This window comes from Corapipo altera, unplaced genomic scaffold (genome assembly GCF_003945725.1).
Source record: "Corapipo altera isolate COAL_440 unplaced genomic scaffold, ASM394572v1 22b, whole genome shotgun sequence".
NCBI classification, from domain to species: domain Eukaryota; kingdom Metazoa; phylum Chordata; class Aves; order Passeriformes; family Pipridae; genus Corapipo; species Corapipo altera.
Window position 1 is genome coordinate 25,961,368 of NW_020884876.1, and position 18,981 is coordinate 25,980,348.

Here is an 18,981-nt window from a genome sequence, read left to right on the forward strand (position 1 = left end):
ATTGCTTGGGCTGTGTTGTAGATCACACTGAAGATCATGGGTTCACCACACAGTTATTGGTGCTGGTTCATATTATTGTAAAGTATCCATTTACTCTGCAGGAGGTTTTAAAATAAGGTTTGAGTAAGCCCATATTCTTCTTGTCGTAAGTTACTCTGAAAAGCAGAGATGGATTTCCATGTGACTTCCAAATCTAAAGCTGAATAAACTTTGGCCCATCTTTGAAATGTGTAGCTTAATTGTCTCTCTCCAAGAAGGTGGCTGTGTTAGCTAGGACAACAGCATCTACTACTGACAATCCTAAAGCCAAATAGTAAAATGTTTGATTCATATTCATTCCCTTTTGCTCCATTTTTACTTCAAGTAATGTAAGATGTGGGTTTTTTTCTTCTTGTTTGCCTTGTCTGGCTATTTTCAGAAACCTAAAAGGAAGAAAAGGCATTATTTAAAAAAGGGGTGTTCACACTTGATTCAGTACTCTCCCTAGATATTATTTTTCTCTTCAAAATAATACTTGCTCTAAACTCACACTTTCAGAACCACTGTTTAGCTAATTTGCAGCTTCCACCTATGGCTTTTGTTCTTCAGCTTATTAAAATGAATAAGACATTGTCCCATGAACATATGACTTATTTTCTGTGTGTTCTGGAAAGGTGTTCATATCTGGATGTCTTTGTTTACATTCTTACAAAACTAGATGTCATCATCCCGTATGTGTTTAATTCAGCTCCGTTGCCTTGACATGCATATTTGTATAATCTCAGATATGACCCCTAAGCTTTTTGAAGAGCTTAACCTGCCTTGCCTGCAATCTCTGAATCCTACCTGCTGCTCAGTTTTATCTCTGCTCTTCAGTAGAAATGAGCACCTGCAGTGTTTTGTGTACCTAATCTTTTGGACAACCTTAAATGTGCAGATGGAAGAATACAGAAGGGTTGGAGCAGTCACAGCTTCTGTACTGTGTAGAGTGAGACTTCAGAGATGTTGTTGGTTTTTTTCCTACCTACTACTGCCATGTGGATCCCAGAGCTGAATCCTTTGTGTTACCAAGCTCTGAACAAGAGACTCATAAAGAGTAACTTGAAAATTGCTATCACACAGTAGGAAAAAAATGCTGAATTTTCAATTTCAACAGAATCACTGTCTGAAAAGAAACATGCATGTACCTTGGTAAGCTTAAAAATTAGCAATGTAGACAAGGAGAATGTAACCTAGTTTTAAAACTGCTTAAGTTTTAGCTAAAGCTAGTATGCATTTTATAATCTGTAGGGCAGAGTGTATAGTTGCCACTAAAATCTGTGATGCATAACTGCCCTTAAACCTTCTTTTCTCTAAAGAGTTAAGTCACTTGAGCTGTGGTTAAAGTATTCTCCTGTTAAATTCAGTCAGGTTTGGTGCAGAAGAATTAATTTTATGTTAAAAGAAAGCTGTTTCTGAAACTCCTCACTTTCTTACCTAGAGTCAACATGCATTGCTTCAGGAAAGCAAGCAGTGCAAGGCTGCTCAGCCCTGGTAGGAGTGAGGAGTGGGAAGCAGGTTGTACTGCCTGTGAAGTGTCAGTAAACAAGAACCACCTTCCACTACAAGTGCCTTGTAGTCAGAAACTGCAGCTATGGCTACGATCTGCTGAGCATGGCCAATGCTTCATGTCATTTGCCCAGGTTACAGTCCCCAAGTGAAGACGGCCTGGAGTTGCATGAACAGGTCTTTGTCCACTGCTTCTAACTTTTGTGTGCAAGCTCACCAGCCATGAACACCTCCAAAATGTTCTTTCTCTTCTGCCTCTGGCACAACATTTCACTGGCATCTGCTGAGGTTAGTAAATCATTGGAGGGAGAATATTAGTCCGTCATGTTCAGCTGGATAAAGTGAGATAAAAAGCTGATAAAGGATTTTTGTATCATATATCCAGAAAAACATAGGATATTTTGAGTTGGAATGGACCCGCATCAAAGTCCAACTCTTGGGCCTGCACAGGAGAGCCCCAGAGTCACATCATGTGCCTGAGAGTGTTCTCCAAATGCTTCTTGAACTCTCTCAGGCTTGGTGCTGTGACCACTTCCCTGGGGACTCTGTTCCAGTGCCCAACCACCCTCTGGGTGAAAAACCTTTTCCTAATATCCAACCTAAACCTCCCCTGACACAGCTTCATGCCATTCCCTCAGGTCCTGTCAGTGCTCACCAGAAAGAAGGGATTTTAATTGCATAAGAAGGAATACAACATGTAGATAAACATAAAGAAAAGTTCCCTTCATAGGAACCTGCCCTAAAAGGGGAGAGGATGGGTCTAGGGATCAGTTAAGTATCATTTGGCAAGTATTAGAGCAAAGGGTTGAGCCAGTGGGCCTATGCCAGCAAGTCACAAAGGGGCGGCACTGTAGGTTATCTGCATGTAAGGGTCATTGTACACTTTGAGCTGCAGCCTCACCCTCACTGTTTTTAGGAGTTGGGCAGAGCAAGGCAAATAAAGCAGCTTTTGCAACACAAGTTACGTAAGTCGGCTCATGCTTCTCTGGCACCAGGTGCAGTCCTTTCTTCCTAAAGACCTTGCCACCTACCGCTGCGCAGGCTGCAGACAGGATCCACTGTCCAGTGTTCTCAGTTGAAGGCACTCACTTTGGCAGAAGGACATAATTTCCAGATGGCCTCATCTCCCCTCCCTGGAAAAAAAAAAAAAAGTCATGGCTTTGATATGCATATAGCTAAAGAGATGAGGAAAATTTTGAGGGGAACTCAGAAGGATTACAAGGGTGTTGTGAGCTTTTGCAGGGAGAAAATTAGAAGAGCCAAAGCCCAAATAGAACTTCATCTGGCTGCTGCCATAGACAACAATAAAAAATGTTTCTATAAATACGTTAACAGGAGTAGAGCCCCATCATGCATAGCGGTGACTTGGGAAGGCAAATGCCATCACTCCAAATGTCCCCAACCTTCCTCCTTTTTCCCCCAGTTTATATACTGAACATGATGCCATATGGTCTGGAATATCCCTTTGGTCAGTTTGGGTCACCTGTCCTGGCTGTGTCTCCTCCCAGCCTCCAATGCACCTCCAACTTCCTTGCCACCTTGGCAGTATGAAAAACAGAAAAGGCCTTGGCTCTGTGTAAGCCCTGCTCAGCAATAACAAAATCACCTCTATATTATCAACACTGTGTCCAGCACAAATCCAAAACACAGTCCCATACCAGCCACTGGGAGGAAAATTAACCCTACCCCAGCCAAAACAAGCACAGAGGTTCAACAAGGCCAAGTGCTGGGTCCTGCTCTTTGGTCACAACCATCCCATGCAGCACTACAGGCTGGAAAGCAGCCACAGAGTGGCTGGAAAGCAGCCTGAAGGAAAGGGACTTGGGGGTGCTGTTTGACAGCTGGCTGAACATGAGCCAGCAGTGTGCCCAAGTGAGCAAGAAGGCCAATGGCATCCTGGCCTGTATCAGGAACAGTGCGGCCAGCTGGACTAGTCAGATTATATGCAGCATTTTATCTCTTTTTTGCTTGTTTCTGAAGGAAAAATCTTGATTTAGAATGCTGAGCATAATTTGAAAAGAAGTCCACAGCAATGGCATGCAGTGCTGATCTCCACCCAATCCCTTGCACCAGCACGTTGTGCCAGGAGAGGCTGTGTGGATATATGAGCAGTGATGGGGCCTGTGCTTGTGGGTGTTGATGGAACCGATGGGTCAGGCACTCACAAATCAAGCAGGGTCTTGTGTCTGATCAGATACATGCATTCTGCCCCAGCTGTTCTTGCTGACTTACTGATTTTTGTTTTCCAATCAGCATGACTGGCACGTTGCCCTTGGACACTATGAAGTGAAAACCATTCCAACAGATTAATCAGTAGCCGGACTGGAAAACTAAGAATTCGGGAGCTGGTACAGCTGCAGGCAGACAGTGAGTGTATGTTTCTTAAGAAGCTTGCACAATCACGTTTTAATATGTCACCTGGACTCTTACGAGTGTCACCAAAGTTCATCAGCAAAGCCTTCATGTTCTCACTGTGTTCCTGTCACTGTGAATTCAAGAGCCACTCCCCCCTTTTCTCTTTGCACATACAGTGCTACTGAGAGTAGTGGGTTTGGAGAGCAGCTCCCAGAGAGGTGGAAAGAGGGAAAAAGCTTTCAGCCAGGGCTTTTGCTTTCTTCCTGTGATGCTGAGGGATGTAAAAAAAGGGTAGGGAAGAGTGTGACAAAGGAATCAGGAAGACGGAAGCAATGTAGAAAGTGAGGTTTCATCAGATAAGTGGTTTATTTTCATTCTAGCACTTTTTCTGATTAAGGGGTGGGACTCTGAGCTGGGAGGCTTGGCTAAAAGATCGGAGCTCCACTTTCAGGAGCACTTTGTAAGACCAGCTTCCAGTGTGTTGAAGAGGACTTGTGGTGCCAGCAACTCGACTGCTTTGAGGCTGAGTGAAGTCTTGGTGGCAAGATTCGAAACAGACAGACCAGTCAACATGAGCACAGCAGGCAAAGTAAGCAAAAGTTCATATTAGAATAGGTTCTTTGCTGCAGCTGAGTAATGCATTTTTAAATGCAAATTCTTTCCAGGGACACCGTAAGTCCTGGTGGTACAGCACCAGATGAGAGTTTAGGATGAAGCTGGTACAGGAGAACTGTCTTTATTTTCAGGTCACTGTACTCTCCTAGAAAATGGTTGTTAACTCTTCAAGGCAATAGTTTATTTGAGGCAACATGAGGTAACAGCACTCAAACAAGAATAACTTCCTCTCTACGTTAGCAAACTATTTTTAATCTTTGATTGGATAGTTTAAAATAGGATAGAATGTAGTAAGTGTTCAGATCAATGTATTTATCTGCTCTATCAGTTTCCATTCTGAGATCCCCCGGCAGTTTAAACTATTTTTATCTTATTTATGATTCATAAATTCTAAAACAATGACATAGCTAATATGTGTTAAATTTTGGGGTGTAATTGTGCTGACATTAGGACAGTCATTAAATTTGAATATGTAGATAACAAGTCTCAAACTTAAGTTAATGAAGACCAAAAGTAAGTTTCATATGCAATGCAGTACTGAGCTGGGACTAAAATGAGTAGGTACATCTTTGCTAGAAAATAAGTGACGAGAGAGATGTAGGTTAATACCAATACCCATTGCTTCTTGCACTACTGCTGAGGTGCTAACATACACCCAGGGACCTGCAAGAGAGGTTGATGGGCAAGGAACCTAGAAATAGAAAACAACTGAAAGCATGTACCTTGCTGTAATGTGCCTTAAGAAAGTACCAGGATCATTTGCTGTTACTGCCAGCATTCTTCTCTATTCTAAAACCAACTAAAACAAGAGAAAGTCAAAAAAAAATAAGTGCTCTCTTTGAATTACTGCAAATGCAAAATTAATTGTAGCTCACTTGTAGATAGATTCATCAAGTTCAGTTCTCTACCCAGCCTTGGGCTAAGCATAGTAAGTGAAGTGTTGTAATGTAACCTAACTGCCTTGATTTCACCATGTTTATCTTGGAATGATGTGGGAGCTACCATGCATTTTATGTAACCAAGCAGCATAATCCTCATGCCCTGTAAAAGGGTGTGTTTCTGCACCTACCCTCCCCCACCACAGTAACTTGCAGGGCTGGTAGAACACACAGAAAAAAAACTGACTCCAACCAGTGCTTGTCTTGACAGATGAAGTGGGTGATAGTGTGCTGGTGGTGCATCTGTGGCATTCTCTCGTAATCCGTAAACGTTCTCAGGGACGCAACCACCAGAACAATACACAGTTAACCAATGTCTTATAGGAGAGATTTGTTTGTTCTCAGCAATCCACACTTGTTGGCTACCTTTGTTCTAGGAAACACTACATGTTCTTTGCATGTGCAAGTCATAAAATCATCATCATGCTATGTGTGATACAATATAAATACATAAATCACCATTTTTTTGGTTTTTTTAAATAAGTTTCCTGGAAAATGTGGCCCTTTAAAATGTGATCTTTGGTCTCACTTGTGAATATTTTATTAATCACGCATTTGACACATGAAATGTTACATTTAGTGTAAATGTCTCTTGAGGGAGCTTTTTTCAAAGCATTGTTCCCATCCCACTTTGTGTCTTGCTGCTGATATTTTATATGTTTAGTATTTCCTAGTAATTATTTCCTTTGTTACCAGTTTACAGTTCATGGATAACTAGACATTATTTCTACTTCTACTTCAAAAGCTTTGATACGAAAAATTTGTTTGTTTTTTTGTTTTCCCCTGTGAATTTTGCAGCACGCTGGAGTTAAGTTGGCCTAGTGATGCAGGATACTCATGCATGTGCTAAACTTCCTCCATCATGGACTCAATTCCCCTCCATTTCCCTCTCAAGATAATGCCACCCAAACACTTGCAGTCAGTAGACTTTATTAGAGTGACTGAGGGTACTATGTCACTCATAAGGTTGTCACAGAAAATCATACTCCAAGGCCTGGGGTTGTTTAAAGATCTGAGATGGGCTGAGACCACCAAGGAAGGACAGGAATAGATACGGGGACAGAGAGGCCGTGCTGCTTTTGAATACACTAGGATTGAGACTGCAGAGAGGAAACCTTCTGTTTGAGAGCCTGAGGGTGAACAATGCTCCTTTCTCTTCTGAATGTATTTTTCTCTCAGTGGCAGATGGTCAGAGGAACCCTAAGAGCTGTCAGTACCTGGACAAAACCTGAAGAACTAATGGACAAACTTTAACCTAACAGACAAGGGGAAAAAAAAAAAAAGCTGTCTTGGGTAGTAACCCCGTCTGAGCTAAATGTCCCTTCTGAGAAGGAAGGTACCTAAGCATGGATAATATTGTGCTGAAAGTACTGTTCAAGATTACCTCTGCCTACTGCTGCACCATTTTGCATAGGTGTCCTTTCAGCCATCACCTCATGGCTGAATTTGGGCTCTGCTAAAACATTTATAAACCTGTATTAGGCTCCGAATTCTATTTTTAGTAATTTTGTCAGTTCTCAACACAGGCAGTTCTAGGCAACATAGACTTTATCACCACCTGATACATGGCATCATTTAGTGTGCCATCTCCAAGAAGACACAAATATACACAAATAATCACTGACATGGCAGAAAAAAATCATCCAAGGAAGTTAGAGAAGGACCAATTAGTATGAACAAGGTATTCAGTTATCCTGGAGACTGTTATACATGCTGCCAAAAACTTGATGTGACAGAAATATGAGCAAAGTCAGACACGATTTTGGTGGAGGAAAAACATGGGCTTACACTGTCCTTTGGTGTTGGCTCTTTTGCTATGTATTGTTTGGGGTTTTTCCTGTAGTTTTCCCTCTCTTCTCCACAGATATGAGCAGGAATTTCACATGCAGAAATATAAGAATCTCTGTGGTGACTTGAAAATGCAAGTGCCATTCCTGTTTTCTTTACTCTGTTTGCAGGTTATTAAATGCAAAGCAGCAGTAATGTGGGAAGCCAATAAACCATTTAGTATTGAGGAAGTGGAAGTGGCCCCACCAAAAGAGCATGAAGTTCGCATAAAGGTACTAAAAATAAAATTTAGAACAATTCTTATGACTTGCATTCTGTCTTGCTTTTTATCAGAATTATTTTTATAGATTTTTAAGATCCGGTCAGAAAACATTCTACTAGAGAGCAGTTACTTATCAGTGAGCTCCTACAGAACATGTTTAAAGTCCTAAATTTGATAATGAGTTTCTTAAAAAAAAAAATTTCATGGTTGGCTTTTTTGTTTACAGACACTTGTTTTTCAAATAAGCTGAAAAAATTACAGTACAAGGAAAAAAATCAGAATCTCCCGTAGAGTGGAGCAAGAAATTTTCTTTTACTTTGTTTGAATCTGTGCTAGGAAATAGCCCAGTAGGGCTAGGAGCTTTCTTTTTTACCAGGATATTGATCTCAGTGGAATTCAGGAGCAGTTTTAAGTTTTCATTTTAGAGCAGCTTCAAGTGTTACAGAAGTGAGAAAACCCTCTCCTGCAGTTAACAACTCCATTTGTCAGAATAAAAGTTGTAAATACATACCTGAATATTTCAAAAGAAATACTGCTGTTTTAGCTGCAAGAAAAGGCAAAACGTGATATAAAATACTATGTGTAGCCTAAATTTTTGTATATGTAGCATATACAAATATTTAAAATATATAAATAATATGTAATAGTTATTATGTAATTTTCTGTGTCATTTTATAATACATAATTTATTATATATGGTCATATAATCTAAATATAATAAATATTAATTATGCACAATTTTTCTACATTTATAAATATGTAGTGGTTAATTTACATAATTTTGTAATATTTTGTAATATTGTAAACTTTTCTTTTTATGTATTTATATAGAAACATTAGGAATAATTTAATTTATTCTGTTCTTCCTATATAATTGTATTACTAGAACATTAGTTCTGCCAGATAGTCAATGTGACTACCTATACAGCTCAGTACTGCAGAGAAGACATTCACAAAGGAGCCTTGCTCTGTAGATTAAAGACTAATACAAACCATGAAAATTTTGAATCACACAACCAAAACTGTGCTACCTGTAGATTTATTGCATACATATTGGATTTTGGAGGAAAGCAAATGACTTCTCCAAAGGTAAGATATCATTTCACTTCCACATATGACGTGACATAGTTAAATGCTGAAATATTGTTGTCTTTGCTGTAAATCAGATCATGGCCACAGGGATCTGTCGCTCTGATGACCACGTGATAACTGGTGCACTGGTTATGCCTTTTCCAATAATTCTTGGGCATGAAGCAGCTGGTGTTGTGGAGAGTGTTGGGCAGGGAGTGACTTCTTTCAAACCAGGTATGGAGCAGCAACTGAACACAAACCCTGTACTGAGTTTCCTGACTCCTCTTTGAGTCAAGTATTATTACATTTGTGAGTATTTTTATTGTTGAGGAAAATATTCCAACTTCTATTCTTTGCAAGGATACCTTAAAAGACACTACCTTGTGTTTAGGTCTTTCTGTATTCCCAATCTAGATTAATTTTCTGATTTTCTATTCAGTTTCTTTTGGTTTTGGGAAAAACACCTGCAGCTTGCTTTCCACCTACAGAGCACTTTTCCTGTCATGGGACTAAGAAAATAGATCCTTTGCTGTTGGTCATAGGAAATCAGGTATTAGCTGCAGATTCTTTGAACACAGTTTATACAACTAATCTCTCTCAAGAATAAGGCAAAGCAAAGCACTAGACAACATGTCTAAGTACCTCCTTTTAATTCTCCTAACAGTTAAATAATCCACTGACTTCAGTAAACCAGAACTTAGGTCTGTGTGTTCAATTGCTTCACTTTAAAAATATCAGGGCACAACTGGAGTGCCCATCCCACTGTAGGCTTTGTGTGCGGGCAGTGCCAGTGCAGGTGAGCCAGCACTGCTCCCTCAGGGCTGCACTGCTCTGAGGACACTCCTCTGGACCAGCTGCTCCTCTCACTACATTCTCCTTGAGCAACAATGCGTAGATGGTCAGTGAAAGATGCCAGTTTTCCTCCAACTGCTGCAAGATGAGATGGGATTTCTGTATGCTTTTAGAGGACTGAACAAATTATAACAAGGGGTAAATTATAAAGAGAAAAATATGCAGTGAAAAAAATCTGCATAGAAATGCTCAATTTCCAGGCAGCTTGGTTATGATACCCGAGTAATTCACTTTTAACATCTCTGTACTTCCTGTGTCTTTGTCCACACCGATGAGTAAGAAGTCTGTCCAAAGCCGGCTGGTGTGTATAAGAGGAAAATTTATTACAGATTTTTGCTTTAACGTCAAACAAATACGCATATTGCAAATTTCAGTGGTAGCTCTAACTGCTTTTTCTCTTATGTCTGGGTTCATAAATCACTCTGTTGTCTCATTCTTGCTGCCCCATGTTTCCAGGTGAGATGAAGCAGCATGCCTGAACACACATGTGCAACAAATCACATTTCTCAGATGTTGCTTAATTTACACCTTCAAGTTCTAAAAAAGGCTCCATGATGTGCAAAGTTTCTTTAGGAGAATGATTACTAAGCCCATGTCATATTTCTAAGTTAACTGAGGGTTGGGGTAGTGGCAGCATTTCATGTTTTGTAGGCATTTTCCATTTTTAGTGGAAATCAAAAAATTCCCTGGACTTTCAATGTGTCAAGGATTAGCCAACTTTTAAAATTGACAAATCATAAATTGATCTGTATTAGGAAATGCCTGTTTAGAGATTATTAGGGATTTACCATACATCATTGCTGTGGAAATTGCACAGGAGCAAAAAATTGCACTGGGGAGCTTTGTTCTACTTTGCTAATCATATAATTGTGCAAGAGAAGTAGAGATGTTAGTTTGTTTGTGTTACTGCTTCTCTGACAAATATTTTACCTACTTTTACTCCAACACAACAGTAATAGGACTGCTAGTAGCAAAGAGGCTCAAGAGGACTGAGAGTTCATGCTTAATTCCTCATTCTTTGTATGCAAAGTTTACATCCCTGTTATCTTGGCACTGCAGTCTAGGTGATGTCAATTTTTATTTCAGTTTCTTTTTTTGTGTATTACTATTTTCCTTTTACACAGAAGATGCAATAAACTGCTGAATAAGTAGTTCAGGAATATCAGTAGCAAACATGGGTTTATGACATAGACTCAGTTCTATGGAAAGACACCACGAATTTTGCATATCAAAATTAGTTGTCATAACTTTGCCCTAATGATGTCCTTTATATAAAACACAGAGAAATGGTTTATCTTCCAAGGGCAGCAGAAATGAAACCATCACTGTACTCCTAGTAAACATTTGCCTAGCAATTACATACACTTGCTTCACGTTTTTACCTGTATGCTTCTTGTTTGCCTTTTCTAATCCTCTGTCATTACTGTTTTATTTCTAGGAGACAAGGTTATTCCACTCTTTATTCCACAGTGTGGGGAGTGCAAGAGTTGCTTAGGCACCAAGGGTAACCTGTGCAGTAAAAATGAGTGAGTTTTCCTTGGTTACTTACAACCCTAATTTGATTTTTCTTGATACAAAACTGATTACACACAACAGATTTCACTTGCCATTATTTCTGGTCATCTTTCAAACAGCCTTGCTTTGGGTGGTGGATTAATGCCTGATGGCACCACTAGATTCACCTGCAAAGGAAAAGCAGTTCACCATTTTCTTGGTACAAGTACCTTCACTGAGTACACAGTAGTGCATGAATCTGCTGTGGCCAAAATCGATTCCGCCGCTCCTCTGGAAAAAGTTTGTCTAATTGGCTGTGGATTTTCAACTGGTTATGGGGCTGCTCTGCAGACTGCCAAGGTAAGTATTGTGGTGGGTGTTTCTGATATCTCATGGGGTCTGTTCAGGACTGTGTGGCCTGCAAGTGCATCATCAGCATGGCAGCCAGGAGGTATAGGCTCTGCTTACATCACATCAGGGTGGAAAGACGCTAGTTCTTTGCTTACTTCAGATTCTCTGTCTCTAAGGTACTCAGAAGTCTTCAATTCAAAATTCAGTAAAAATACTTATCACCATTTCTTAAGTTTTCCCTCATAGCTTTATCACTCCTATAAAATGTTACAACAGAGCATTTTTGTTTTATTGTAACTGAAGTCTAGGAATTCATAGAAGGCTATATATGTAACACTCATAATTCATAACAATACATGAATGGCAGCTGGCACTGACTCCAGTGGAGTGACACTAGAGATCTTAACATCATTGGAATATAAAGCATCATTACAAAAATAAGGTGTGTCTAAACTTGAAGCTGAGACATATAATGAAAACTTGGTCTCAGAAACGTATTTTAGGGATAATTTCTCTTAGCCACATGTAGGTTTGTAACAGTATAGCTGGCTACAGGTATGCATTTGCAAATTCCTCCTCTAATCTAGATTAAAAAAATGTCTTAAGAGAAATCATGTTAACAATGAGAAAATGCATTGTACTTTTCCTAGACTGTAACAGTATTCCATATTTACATGGTTATTATAGGTGGAACCAGGCTCCACCTGTGCTGTCTTTGGCCTTGGAGGAGTTGGCCTCTCCGTTATCATAGGCTGCAAGGTGGCTGGAGCTTCCCGTATCATTGCTGTGGATATCAATAGTGACAAGTTTGCCAAGGCCAAGGAGCTGGGAGCCACTGACTGTGTCAACCCTAAAGATTTCCAGAAGCCCATTCATGAAGTGTTGATGGAAATGACTGGCCAGGGTGTGGATTACTCCTTTGAGGTCATCGGCCGCACGGATACCATGGTAATGCAACCACAGGGTGTGGCCAAATGAGGCACTAGCTTGTTAGCACTCTCTTTACTAACCCACTGAGCACCAAGGATGAGGAGCTGAGAGCCACTGCAAAGCAGCAAGCTAACCTGTCAAGTCTGCCACTGATATGCAGGGACAGAAGCATGCTCAGAAACTTAGGAAAGAGAACTTCATTGTAGTGCCCTGGCCTAATCAGAGTGGCTAAATTTCACATAGTCCATTACCTGCTTTCCAACTGTGCCTTATCACTAATGACTGAGATAAAATGGGGAGGGAAGGAGAACAAAGCTAGGAATACCTAACAGCAGATACAATGGGTGAGCAGATACAATGGAATTTTTTTTATGTGGTCCCAGTTACAGAAAACGAATTGCAAGTAGAACCCTGGGAGGAGGAGGAGTTCAAACTTTTGTGCCCCAGTGGCAAATCTTTTATGATTCTGAGTGTCCCTCTGTTTCAAATACAGACCGCAGCCTTGGCCTGTTGCCAGTATAACTACGGAGTCAGTGTGATTGTGGGAGTGCCCCCTGCAGCACAAAAGATCACTTTTGATCCCATGCTTCTCTTCACTGGTCGCAGCTGGAAAGGCTCTGTCTTTGGAGGTAATGACTTGGAAAGTTGTGGTTTAATTGGCTTGGGAAACTTGTAAGTCATCTTGGATGAAATAGGATATGTCAAATTCACTGCTTAGATTTTCTTAAAGGAAGTAATATTGATAGCTATTCTGCTGGCAAAGAAGTACATAAGGAATTAATTATGGGAACTCTTAGTTTATGCCAAGAGAAGAAGGGAGAAAAACAAAAAGGAGGAAGAAAGGGAAGAGAAGAAGAGAGAGAGAAAGGAGGAGATAAAATGACAGAAAATAGAGAAAAAAGAAAGAGGAAATAAGAAAGAAAATAAGAGGAGGAAATGAGAAAAAAGAAAGGGAAAGAGAAAGGTAGAACAAAGAAAAGGTGGGGAGGGAAGGGAGGAGAAGAGATAAAAATAAAGCAGAGGAAATGAGATAAAGGGAAAGACAGGAGAAGGACAAAGAAGAAAGAGAAACTGATAAAAAGATAAAGCGGAGGAAGAGAGGAGAGAGGGAGTGGGAGAAAAAGAGCCACAGCAAAAAAAAAAAAAGAGAACAAGAGGGAGAGAAAGAGAGGGAGAGAGACAGTGGGAGAAATGGAGAGTCAGGACCATAAAGGACATCAGGGGTCATACCAGCTGATTTCCACACATGTCAGACCCCAGCTCAGCCCCTGGACAGCTGCTGACAGTTCCTTCCAGTTCTTTCTCTTTTTGGAGCTCTCCCAGCAGAGTCCCACATGCAGCAAGTCCTAGCTCACTCAACACAAAGCTGAAGGCCACAGAAAACTTGTTTCCAACAACAGGTTTTCTCACTCACAGGCAGTTCTCTGATGTATTCAACAGGCACCTGAATAAAATAGCAGAGACAAATTAGATTCCTCTGGAAGAGCATCCTACAGTTTGTGACAGCTTTATCTAATAGTGCTTGTAAGAAAAAAGATACACGTCCACCACCCACCCCCAATTCTGACCAGACAATCAAGTTTCCACTTAGCAGATTACCCATGGGTGTCAACATTCTGGCTTTTGTATGAAATGGGATTAAGTTGAAACAGTATTTGATGTGGGGGAAAGTTTGGATTCTGTAAAGATTCAAATATTTACTGGTCTTCTACCAGTAAAGCACTTACTGGGTTTGCCACACGTGGAATAGCTGCACTTCATCCCATGTTTCCTGCTGGCACCCTGTTACAAAGGTAAAGACATGCTGCAGTATTTCATCCTGTTACTCTGCTATAGCAAGTTTATCTAACATTTAAGCTGCTGTGGGTTTTATCTATTTTCACAAGCATTTAATGTTGCATTATCCATTGTCTCTGGGGCTTTTTCAGGCTGGAAGAGTAAAGATTCAGTCCCTAAACTGGTTGCTGACTACATGAATAAAAAATTTGTTCTGGATCCATTAATAACCCACACACTTCCTTTCACAAAAATCAATGAAGGATTTGATCTGCTGAGGACAGGGAAGAGGTAAACATTGTTTCATTGTAAATGTGCGTGCAGTTCAGCACAGTAAAGATTCTGTACAAATAGCTTAAAGGAGCTGTACAGTAAGACAGAGCCTGACTTCATGGCAGAGAATGGGGAAGGCAGCCAACTATGCCCCTTAATCTCTCCCAGTGTGTGCCCATGGGTTGCAGCTGTGACAATAAAGCCAGCAAACCTTCAGCTTTTGAAATGCAGTGGGCCCTGGCCTTTCTCTCAGGGGTGAGAGTGAGAAAAGACAATGCAAATGAGGAAGTCTTTGCCCACTACTCATTGGAAAAGAGCACACAGCCAAGGGAGCATGGGAATGCCAAGCTGCAGAGTGCCAGGGGTTAGCTACATTGCATTCCAAGAAACATTTGAGGATGAGGAGTAGGAACACAGTAAAAGCCTATGTTTACTGTAAGAGCAACTTACCATTCCTCTTGTGAGTTATGTAACAGTCCCAGTGCAATTGGTTCGGAAGTCTCTGGGTACTCTACCTTGAACTTCAGAGCTTTTCAAAAAGGAAAGTATTTGCTGTATATATACATTACAAACTCAGAATTTGGCTCTTGTGCATTCCTCAAATATTGTGAAAGTTCAGCTCAGGCTCTGCTTTCATAGGATATTGAAATTGGAAATATTTTTTGCCAAAGACATTTGACAAGGTTCATCATGGAAATTCAAAACTGTCCTTGGCAGAAGTAGGAAATACTTTTGTATATCTTAGTGTGTGGGGACTACCCTTTTTCCAAGTTCTAGGTGTTTGTAATTTACACAGTCTGGAGAATTACCTTCATGTTTTCTTTTAATTGTCGTTTTCTAGTAGTTATTTTAGGTGTTAATTGCTCTGAATAGAAAAAGCATGTAACAGAAGAATTTCAACCCCTGAGGTTTGTTCTTAGCCTCTAACGATGCAGCACACACTTCATTTTATGATTGTCCTTATTTTAGACATATTATAAATGTTAGTTTTAGTTTTTAGTGTAACAAATGGGAAAGTGGTGAGGACAGAGATGCCATCAGCTTTGCTAGAATACTGATAGTCAACCTGAAGACAAAGGCACATTGCAGCTGATCATTCTTACTGAGTGAAATACTTCAGTGTTTCAGCACAGAATAAGTTGTACCAGTCAGAGGTTACCCTTACAGCCATTTGTAACTGGAAAAATGGATCTAAACCCCCCCTCCCAAGAAGTTGCCAGGCTATAGTTGGTAATTAAATACCAGGAGCCCTGGGCCTCACCAGTGAAGGCTTTGCAGTCTTATGTGAATTTTGTTCTCTGCATCTGCAATCAGGTTTGCACATCTGCTCTGTCATTTTGCTGCAAGTTGGGATGGGGGGCAGGCAGGGAGGGAATACCCTGGTTGACAGCAGTAGCCTAGATAATCAGAGAAAACAGCAGTGTTCTGCTGATGTTAGCCCAGGGTTCTTCTACAGTCACTAACTTGTCATTTTATATTGCAGTATTCGCAGTGTCCTGATGTTTTAGGATTTTCCAATGTTAAGCAGCAGATGGCTCAGCACCAGTACAAACTTTACCATCCTCCAATACAACTGATATGAAATACAAACCAAGACATTCCTGAAAGGTCTACCACCACCATCCTTGAATAAAAGGATCAGGCTCGAACTCCACACTTCAAGCACAACATTTATAAATGAAATAATCTTTTTCTTTCTACCTCCTCCTCATTCTTGTTTTAAACCTTCTACGTCGTGCTGTAATTTTTTAATAGCCAGTTATGAGTTACAGAACTTGCTGCTGCCACAGGTGTTATAAAAATTTTGAATTTTTTAAATTACTTGTAATATGCAATCTTTTAGTAAAAGAAAAATTAAGAAAACAGGGCTTCCGTAACACTGCAAGCTTAAGATACTTGTGCATGCAGTTCAGTACAGTAAAACAGTTAGAACTATGTATCCATCCTGAATGACTTTAGCATTCCAGTGCCTGATAGGCAAGGAAATTACTGCAGAAATTAAAATTTATGGTGACCATGTGTTCGAGTTAATAATTTAGGTAAATCACAGACTTAGGTACTGAAGAATGTCTCACCACTGGATATTTTAGCAAATTAACACTTCCAGACATCTTATGTAAAACTGCTGTGGTGGTGTTCTGTATTGTGGTTTGTCTTTGGTGGGTTTTGTTGTTTTTTTTCCTTTACCTTTGTACCTCTTTCCTGGGGTTGTTTTAGTTGTTGATCAGTATGGTTTTAGATCTTTGGCCAGTTTATACAAGTGCATCTGATGTTTGGGAAACAATGTGAAGAAATATGAACGTGCATCAAATATTGATTTTTGTTTCCATTACATAAAGGGGAGGTTTCTTAACCTCTTAAGTGTGAATACAGAGTAAAGGAGAAAAAGCAGGTGATTGGTAACAGCTTGCAACAACTCAAAACATAAAGCATCTTGCTGCTTTCTGCATTTGCAATGTGGAAACAGGAATAGAGGCTATTTCTATCTTGGCAAATAAGGTCAACACTGACTAATCTTTTGAAAGGACTAATCAGAGCTTGCAGGCACTCATTCACATGCATGGCAGCTGGGTAGGAGAGTCTGTGAAGTAAGGGGACTCTGCTACTGATGAGTTACTTTTTTGTGTCAGCAGAAAGACTCTTTGAGCTGCCCGGCTAGTTTAATGATTTGAGGACAAGTTTACCAAGAGATTACACTTTAACAGAAGAAGATCCTTAAACATGTGTATAAACTAAATTTACACAATTAAGACCTGAACTTCAGTCTTTAGAGTAGAAGAAGAAAAAAATAGCGCTAGAGAATAAATTACAACAAACCTCATTTCTATGCTCTTCAGGATGATGCAAAGCCCATTTTTGTTGTTCTATTCTGCCAAGCATAGTAAACACCTACTGTTACTGTCTTTACTAGGATAGTTGCTAGTGTCCAAAACAATAAACCATTCTCCTTAGGGACATTCTGTAAGGCAGGCATCTAGTTCTGTCTCCACATGGAGGAATAAAGTCTCTTCTGACTGAAGAACAACAAAAAGTTCATAGTTACTTCCCTAGAGTATTATGCCCTGCAGATCCACATCAACACTCAGCTGAAGATCAGTTTGTTTGTGTGATTGTACAGAAGGTTTCTGGCAGACCTTCCTAATGGCTCTCTGGCTCTGAGGTACTCCAGGTGGGTTCAGGGCAACATACAACAACTCTGTGTAAGCCTCCATTTAGGAGCTTTCCTGGGAGCAAGTAGAGACCACACTCCCCATCAGAGCATCAGATGTCCACTAGCACATGATGACACTACAAAAAATCCACAAAAGAACATGACAAACTCAGTAATTTCCCAAGAAACAAACTCTCCATCTGACAAAGCACAAATGGTGTTTCCTCAGTCCTTAAACTATGCCAAGTGTTTACTGAACATCACTCGGCTTCGCACACAGCTGAACACTCTCATGTTTCTGCTCTCCCACCACATCCCACCCACCCAGCCACTCCCCCTGGAAACAGCACAGGACAGTTGTGCAACTCCAGCAGCACATACTGCAGCGTTCAGAGACATGCACTATGCAGCTCTATTTTTACATGCTTGTGAGATCACCTTCCCTGACAGTGCATCACGGCCAAATGATCATTTCCACACAGCATAATCCCCTTTGCTGCCTCCAGGTTATCAGATGGAGAGCACCAATCCCAGTAATAAAAATATCTGTGCTACACAGATACCTGGGAGACAACAAGCCTGTGTTTTGTTCAAGGGTTGTCACATCTTTGGACAAATGAAAAAAATTTTTCTCTTACAGATACATAAATCATAAGTCATGACAGATTTATTTATTTTTTAATGCAGCAGGCAGACCAGGCTGAATATTGAGCATCTTAAAAACTTCATTCTAAAACTCTTTATTCCTGGGAAATTATACATCACCAGCATTCATGGTCTGATTAAGGCTACAAAAGCTGTGCAAACAATGTATGAAAACGTAGAAATGTCATGGGAAAAACTCGTAGATGTCCCTGATCACCTGAAATACAGATCAAAATGATCCACAAGTGCATGTTGGCTCCAGTGCCAACTGCTCATCTCCAAGACAGAAGCATGGCAGCACCTGGCCATCACCACTTAGAGGCTGGGCTTGACCAGCAGTGCCAAGAAGCAATTCCATGTGGCTGGAACCACTGTCACACCACAGGGCCACCATGCTCTGTGCAAGAGCTCAGCCAGCTGCGGGGGCACGGTAGTGCTGCTGGGCTGCAGCGGTGAAGCTGGAGATGGAATCAGAGAACTTGAGACTTGGGGCTCAACCTGCCAACACCAAGTGCCGCAACTGCTGCTGACCTTCCCCCTCGGCCCATGGAGCAGGGTTGGGACACACGGTAGCAAGCGCCAACACAAACCTCTGTGTGCAGTACCCTGAACACAGAAACGTGGGACTGACATCTTCCCAAATGCAGAACCAGTTCCCAAACACACATGCTGCTCCTCTCAGCCTGGTTCTCCAACAAGCTCTTATTCATCCATTCTCCTATAAATCACGTTGTCCAATGCCTCAGCAGAAAACAGCTCTGTGGGAACCCAGAAAGCTTGGGGAGAGTGAGCCCACTCACAGACTGGGCTACACATCAGTGAAGGCAATGTGTCCTTGGAAAAAGTCCTTTCCTGAGACACTCTAACCTTACTACTCAGGTGAAAACAGCTGCAATACCACAGACAGTAAGTAAAGCTTCAATCCAGAAGGACATGTGTGTTTGTACATCACA

The 18,981-nt window shown here is 40.7% G+C and overlaps 1 protein-coding gene and 1 long non-coding RNA gene across 3 annotated transcripts; one reads left to right on the plus strand and one right to left on the minus strand.

Annotated features, from left to right (window-relative positions):
- Positions 1-220: 220 nt before the first annotated feature.
- LOC113943558 lies at positions 221-5,586 on the minus strand. The gene is made up of 3 exons (XR_003526381.1): positions 5,220-5,586; positions 2,559-2,660; positions 221-422 (listed from the first exon to the last, which is right to left on the minus strand). It is a non-coding gene; the product is annotated as an uncharacterized LOC113943558 (long non-coding RNA).
- Positions 3,915-16,167, plus strand: LOC113943556 (alcohol dehydrogenase 1). Of its 2 annotated transcripts, none has more exons than XM_027635460.1 (9): positions 3,915-4,238; positions 7,394-7,495; positions 8,652-8,790; positions 10,847-10,934; positions 11,043-11,262; positions 11,941-12,201; positions 12,677-12,812; positions 14,112-14,250; positions 15,716-16,167. In XM_027635460.1, exons 2-9 carry the CDS (start codon positions 7,418-7,420, stop codon positions 15,738-15,740), a joined length of 1,086 nt encoding a protein of 361 aa, XP_027491261.1. In that variant the 5' UTR covers positions 3,915-4,238; positions 7,394-7,417; the 3' UTR covers positions 15,741-16,167. The 2 variants fall into 2 exon arrangements, with proteins under 2 accessions (XP_027491261.1, XP_027491260.1); XM_027635459.1 differs by lacking the exon at positions 3,915-4,238 and adding an exon at positions 4,334-4,471.
- Positions 16,168-18,981: the final 2,814 nt, after the last annotated feature.